Consider the following 7,528-nt stretch of genomic DNA (forward strand, 5'->3'; position numbering starts at 1 on the left):
GTTAGGAATGACAAAAATCTTTCGGTCTGCACCACCGGCGGTTGATTCATGGAAATTTCATCTGTCAGAGGGACTATGGGCTGTACAACTCCGAGCCAAAGAAGACAAAGCTATCAAGGTTAAAGAATGGACAGATTTGAATCTTTAATGGGTCTAGCTATTTTTCCTAGAGCAGGGGTTGGCTGAGGGCTTTAGACCCTGGTTTCATTCTTGTATTATAACTTGTATCAATTGTAACTTTTTATTAATGAAAATACCGTAGAACGATTGTTCTACGGTCAGGGCTCAAAAAATGAACTGCTACAGTGATCCGACACGGCAATCACTCAAGCCTACCACTACGATCCAACACGATCCAGGTGAGGCCTTCAGGTGACAGTGTGCCTGCCATCATCAATGCCGCGCTGCCCGTGCACCGGGCGAGGGCTGGCGAGGGAAGAAAACGCTGCACCACGGTCCCCGCCGGAAAAACTTTGGTCATACGCCAAGCAACTGCTCGCCGGCGTACACAGACCACAGAACAGTACCTACAGCTACAGCATCCAAGACAACAAGAAGAAAAAAGCTTGCGCCGATCATCGCTGCTCAGTACGGATTCAAATAGATACATCATTCAAACCATGGCGTGAAGCAACCAACATTGCTACGTTTCAGCATTCAGGCAAAAGTGGCCTCGGTGCAGTCTCCAGTGAAACAAACATCATAAACAACACGTCTCAGGGGGGGCACAAGTCTCTCTCGTTTACGTTTTGCTACCAAGGATAGGGCTAGGGACAAGGATCTACATCTGCCGGAAGGGGTGCTCTGTCGCTATCTTCACAAGTTTCAAGCACCTGAACGAACTGAAGTAGTACTGAACTAGGGGTATTCTGCTTCTTCGCCTGACCTACGTGGGGTTAGTTGCGCTGAGGCTCCTTGCGATTCCGTGCCGCCTCACTGAACTAGGACTTCTGGCGCTTGACCTGCTGGAGGATCGGCTCCTTCACCTGCGACAAAATTCAGGGGTGGTCAAGCTTATGGTTTCTGTTAAACTGATGCAACTGAAAGGGTGATGAGCATGTCACATGCGTGAGATTTGTGGATTTGATCATTTTGGTTAACTGAAGGAAGGTGGAACTTTTTCCTTACCATGCTGGCCTTCCTGGTCCGCTTGTCCGGCGTGCACATCGACTCTTTGCCAGCCAGAGACTTCCTGATCCTCTGCCCGAGCACCCCACTCTCCAGGGACGTGGCCGACTGCAAGAAAGGCATCACAGTTTATCACGTTTCAACTATACTACATATGTTGCGGTTGCTCTTGCTCAGAGTCTCAACACTGCAAAATTCTTGACTACTTGGGGAAGTCCAACCAGGCTTCGGTCATACCTCGCGATTGCTTGTGGGAGTCCTGCTTGGGTCCTTGTTAGTCTGCTGCTGCTCCGGTAGCTCCCGTGTGCGGGTAAGATCGGATCCAACTGACTGGAAGCGGCCGTTTGTCGAGCCATCTTTCATTTCCTGGTCTGCGACAAGAGGTAAATTCTAGGGTTTAGCAACTGCTGCCAAACCCAATGTGACAGAGGTAAGAGCCTGAACATGGATGTCTGGATCACTGTTGCCACTCACCAGCCGTTTGGTGATCTCTGCGATCAAACTCAGCAGGCCTTGCGTTGGTATCAATTGCCTGCATGACGTAACAGAGATTGAGATGGATCGGGAATGCACAAATGAGTTGCAGAATTACTACAGAAGTAGTGCACAAAGCTTGGAACCAATGGTCATACCATGTCTTCAGTGATATCAACTTCCAGTATCTTCTTTATCTCAATGAGCTTTCTGTTGGTGACTTCAGAGTGAATGACAGCTTTGCCTGAGAGACACAGATTGACATGCATTTTGTAAAGAGAACAAATATAGTAAATTGCATAACATGGATGGTGTGAACTGGCATGGCAAAAGATCGAATTTAGAAGATACATATATGTATTATTACAGTATAATAGGGACAGTAAAATGACAGGATCGGTTATCCTAACAATGATTAGTTTGCAGCGAACACAACAACTATGAAGCTTTCCAGCTAATGCATTTTATCCAAGAAAGATCAGCATGCAAGTATTACTGGTAAACAACATTTTTCATGAAGAAAATGGTCTTGCTTCAGGGGAGCTATACAACAGTTTTTTCAAAATGCAAGTGATCAACATGCAAAAAACTGATCATTTGAGTCTCACAGCAAATCTTTATAGGAAATGAAGATGAGATTAGTGGCTGGTTTATTCTTTTCCACTGGCTGGCCAACTTCACTTAAAGAACAAATAACACGTGAACCATCCAGAAGAATAGAGGTTACAGTCGAAGAAGGCATCTTCGACTTCATACAGATTTTCGAAGAGGTTGACTTCATAAAGATAAGTTCAAGCAGTTACCTAATCTTCTGTTGCCTGAATTCTTAATGTATCCATCTTGCACCATTTTGTCCATCAACTTTCGGACTGTGCTCTGGTTGGCTTCGCCATCAAGCTTGCCCTGAAGCTTAGCTATAGTCACATAATCCATTGGAAGTGCGTGGTACAATGCCTGCAATGACAACATTGTGTTAGGGGAGATTCCCATGCATTGACATTCAAGGGTTAAAGGACTGCACCTTCATATACATCAGATCTCCACTGTTGTTCTTGGTTCCTTCAGTAGGTGAAACATTGTGCATGGCAACCTCTTCCTTTATGTAGGGTGTTTTGGGATCAGTAATCTGTAATCGTGAAATAATCATGTTAGTGAAGAACAATATAGCATGTGTGGTAGACAATAATGTTACTTAGGTTGACCTTGTTAACAGCATAACCATCCTTGCCTGCCCTCGAAAGTAAACCATCTTTAAGTAGCCTCTCCAAAATATCTGAAAAGTGAGTCATTTCTTTAGTAATTCAAGACTTGAATGAGAATACAGAAAGAATGCCTCTGTTTTACAAGATTAATCTGACGAGCACACAGAATTGTTTCTGCATTACCTTCCACCATTTCCTGCAAAACATTCAACAAACAGTTGTTAGTAGCAGGCTGGAAAACTTGTAAAGTGTATCAAGGCATGGTCTGTTTATATGCACTGGTGGACTAACACTTAAAGAAATCTGTCACTCGCTCACAAGTCCAGTGACTAAAGTAGAACAATAATCAACCAAAATATCAATACTTGTCATAAAAGGGAAAATGACAGCAAGAATTACCAATGATATGTCAGGGTAGTTGGAAAGGACATCTGAAGCATTAACAGTACCCATGTTTCTTGAGCATATCCATGCTCTTACTTGAGCTGTTAGCTCTTCCTCATGAGCAGCATCTTGAGTTTCATCTGTGAACATATGAAAGTTAGAGAAGAGCAAACGGATATAGACCACATCTGCGTGTAAAATTTACATATATGTATGAGCAAATAAAGCTCTCTTGAACCAATAACTGACCATCTGAGTTTGTACCACTTTGACCTTTGCCATTACCATCTGTTGCAGCAAGTATATTAGCACCAAAAACATTAAATACAATGAGAGCATCATGGGATAAATGTTACCATTAGGAGCAATGACGTAACGATCCACTTCAGATGGGTGAACCTAATAGATTCAGGGATTATGTGTGTCAGGGAATACTTTAGATTACAAAAAAAAGGAAATACAGTATGTCTAAGCATGAACATTTTCATGCAAAAAGGAGGTACCACATGTCCATAACCAAAAAAAGAGCAAAGTAAAGATAATGTTACTGAAACTATCAATTATCTGATTTCTTTGGGCCTTTACCTCGGTGTCCGTAAAGTCATCTTGGTCTGACTCATGACCCACGCTCATCTTGTCATCATCACTGTTAGCATCATTAGCATCACATGGATCAAGGACACTCTTAACCTGCATAAACAAAGCAAACATGAGAAATTGATCAAAAAGACCCCAAAAGAATTCTGGACAGATGCTGTAATTTCCACTACCTTCAAAGCTAATACAAGATGCTTGCTATTGACATTACCCACTTCCATCTTCAAGGGGTTCTTGTTCCATATATTTACGGCCTCATTCTCAGCACAACCCTTAAAGAAGGGAGGCTCGTAATCCTCAGGCTGGCAACATAATAAAGTCTGTAAGCTTCCACCAACAAAATTATATAGAAGAAGAAAAGCTAAATCCTTATTTCTACAGAACAATAGAATCAGGTTATCTAGGATGGCAGCTGTCGATAACTAGAAACAAAGGCACTCACTGTAGCATCATCATAGTATAGCAGCTTCATTAGAATGGTTCGCTGAACATAAACAAGTGACAGAATCAGAACAGCACAATCCAATGTAACCAAAATACAGAATGCAAAATTACCTCCTCTGGCATTTGGTCCAAGGTCCTCATAAGTGAAACTAGCGTTCTGATCATCTTACAAGCAGAGCTCCTAAAAGGAAAACATTGCCACGTCAGGATATTACCATTTTACCACTGGTTACAGCTGACAATGTTTATGCTGACAATGACATGCACATATGAACCCAATGAATAGCAATTCACAAACTGATTTGCAGGATGTATATGAGAAAACCACACTGAAACCTCAACTATTTCATACCTTCAGTACTAGAATTTTGCAAGTCGGGCAGGAAAACTAACAGCAACTTACAAATTCAACTAGTACTAATTGTCAAGAGGTGAATAGCTCCTCCACATCTTAAGTTTCACACACTATAATAGAGAAAAACAGAACACTAAACTCCTATGCTGTTCACTCGATGAAGCCACATCTTTGATATTATACCAGTCTGCATGCAGTATTACTTTACTATGACGACTACAGTACACATAAAAACACCCTTCACAAATTAACTCTTAGGAGCACAAAAGACTAACAAGAACAACAAATCCAAGCATCCAAAAAGGGGTATGCAAGATAGCACCTCATCTGATCAGGAGTGACTTCTGCTGCATTTGACTTGAATGTGGCACTATTCTTTTTGCTCCCTGTGCGACTCATGTTCATTGCAACTTCCTCCCCGTTTGTGTTGGGGTAGCTAAATGAGACTGCATGATAATTATGACACATGATAAGCAAATGTAGGGCATGTGATCCAGCATCGATGTCAGTCCAACTTAATACACTACACACTAGCAAACTCCACCCGGTGATACTCACAGGCATACTCTTCAATCATTGGGCCTTCCTCCTTCTCACATATACAGAAGAGAAGGGTCTTGAGATATTTCTTTTGTAAGGCATCATAGACACCTAGAATCGGAAAGTTAATCAGATAAGCAGATAAGAAAAGCACATCTAAAACATATAATCATAGAACAGTAAACTAATTGAATGAGCTCAAGTTGTCTAAACATATATTACCTTTCTCCATCCAATCAATCAACCTCCTGGATTCAGCATCCATGGGCATCAGCTTCTTAATCTTCATCTCTGCAACAAATATAAGGTTGTTTGAGACTTCGAGCTAATAAATGTCAAGCAGAATGTAGATATTAGATTATACATATATATACTGGGCAACGATCCTGACCTAGTGCCGGAACAGACTTATCATTGAAGTACTTCTCAGGGAATAGGCCTCTGATGTAGCTGATGTTGTATATAGCAATCCGGAGCAAATTCCTTGTCTGTTTGGTCAACAGAACACCAATGTTATCCAAATAGCTGTATGAATAACTTAAAACTACGCACTATGCTATGATTTTCACCAGATCATATAGATACTTATTGAAATAGCCCAGTGCTTCAGCAATATAAAACCTATCAACATATATCAAATTGGATTACTGATAAACAGCTCAGAGTGAAGCACATAATTCACGACAAAACACATTTATATTTTTCAGTAATGTTTTGTTCAAACGCATACATATACAATAAAGATCGTGTAATACATTTCTTCGATTAAACACCAAGAACAGTTAGCCCATGCAAATACAGGTACATATATTGGTACTGATAATCAAATCTGTTAAGTGAACAGAGATCAAAACATTGCAATTCAGGGCACAGATGTACAAGAGAAATGTAAACAAGACATATCATGTGATATAGGAAATGAACCACCCAGCTTTTCAAAGTGAAAGCTATCAAAACCTGATGACCAACCAATAATCCTGCAATGTATTTGCCAACCAATCCCAACTACTAAAAGCAGCAATATCAAACAAGGAGACTACAGTTTGAGAGTTGGTTCCCAAACATTGCAAGAGAAGTTTACTAACCTCAGATAATTCCTAAATGCAGAACATACATTGAAAATCTCACAGCATAGCACAAGAAAAAGCATACTTGTAAACTACAGAGAAGATTTTCTAATTCAAACTGGCCAAAAGTATGTCACGTTTGGATCAAACAGTAAAACCCCAATCATAGAGACGCTTAGTACTCCACTGGAAGCATTTGAACAGCACAAAATCTTACTCCTAGAACAACAGGAACTAGTAAACCCAATTCGAACTAATAAGATGACAGAAGTTCGTGCTGCTGTTCCATGATAATTTGGAAATGTGCAAGCCAGTAAATAATGCATCTCTGTGCTCCCCCTTCCACCGTAGACAAAGCATTTTGATAGGGACGTGAAGTTACGAATCGAACATAGGCTGCTACCACAACTTCAGCAATTAAATAGAAATCGAGACTAAACTAATTCCACACGCACAGGAAGAGTTCGAGCACTGAAAATCCCCAGACGCTTCTACCAAAACGCACCAGCTAAGTAGTATGATCGCGTCGAACGTGTGGATCCACATTTCCAGCGGATTTAATGCTAACTACATACGCAAGCGATATTACCACAAGCATACTTCGGCGACCAAACCAAATCGAGACGGGAAAACCCAAAGCGACCAAACCAAATTAGTTCAAACAGCTCCCCCAAATGTTCAGAACACTGCTGGTTCAGAATCGGAGCGCAAACCAGGAGGGCTTCCGCGCCAATCTCCCGCGAAATCGAGGAAAACGACGAGGCAAGCCTCCCGAAAAGCAGATTCCACGCTTCAAATCCGCAAATGGAACCGAGCAAGCAAGCAGGATGAAGGAAACCCCATCAAATCAGTGGGGTAACAGCGAGACGGCCCGTTTGAGCAGACCGAACGCACCCGAGAGTTCGCGGAGGAAACTAGGAACAGAATCCATTTGCGCGATAGCCGACACGGAATCTACTGACGCATCTAGCCGCCTATCCATCAGCAACATTAATTGGAGCAGAAACCCCCACAAAACCCCATGGCTAACCTCCCTTGCACGCCCAAAGCCCCAAACCCGCGCACGAAATCGGTGAAAATCCCGCCAAGCAGCACCAAAATCCACCCCCGAAAAAACCCGACCAGAACGAAACGATTCCGACGCCCCGCGAGCACGAATCGGCCCGAATCGAACCCGCACAACGCACGCGCCGCGGTGAACCGAGCTACCAAATCCTAGGGCAAGCGCTTCTCAGGAACCGCAGGTGGAAATCTCGACCGACCGGCACGACACCACCGACGGGACCAACTCGAATCGCGCGGAACCGAACCGGAGACGGGGGTGGGAGGGGAGGGGA

General features: G+C 42.6%; 1 protein-coding gene across 1 annotated transcript; it reads right to left on the reverse strand.

Annotated features, from left to right (window-relative positions):
• Positions 1-553: 553 nt before the first annotated feature.
• On the reverse strand, positions 554-5,612 carry LOC125530818 (meiosis-specific protein PAIR2; the record flags this gene model as incomplete). Its single annotated transcript, XM_048695227.1, is given in 20 exon segments — positions 554-986; positions 1,129-1,236; positions 1,366-1,499; positions 1,603-1,660; positions 1,761-1,846; positions 2,406-2,556; positions 2,624-2,728; positions 2,805-2,875; positions 2,988-3,000; positions 3,204-3,328; positions 3,438-3,476; positions 3,545-3,587; positions 3,774-3,878; positions 3,959-4,087; positions 4,228-4,269; positions 4,341-4,410; positions 4,907-5,030; positions 5,143-5,235; positions 5,347-5,415; positions 5,516-5,612. Coding segments are annotated over 20 exon segments (1,707 nt in total), but the record flags the coding sequence as incomplete, so codon positions are not given.
• Between the last annotated feature and the right edge of the window lie 1,916 nt (positions 5,613-7,528).

Source organism: Triticum urartu, unplaced genomic scaffold, assembly GCF_003073215.2.
Source record: "Triticum urartu cultivar G1812 unplaced genomic scaffold, Tu2.1 TuUngrouped_contig_6581, whole genome shotgun sequence".
NCBI lineage: Eukaryota > Viridiplantae > Streptophyta > Magnoliopsida > Poales > Poaceae > Triticum > Triticum urartu.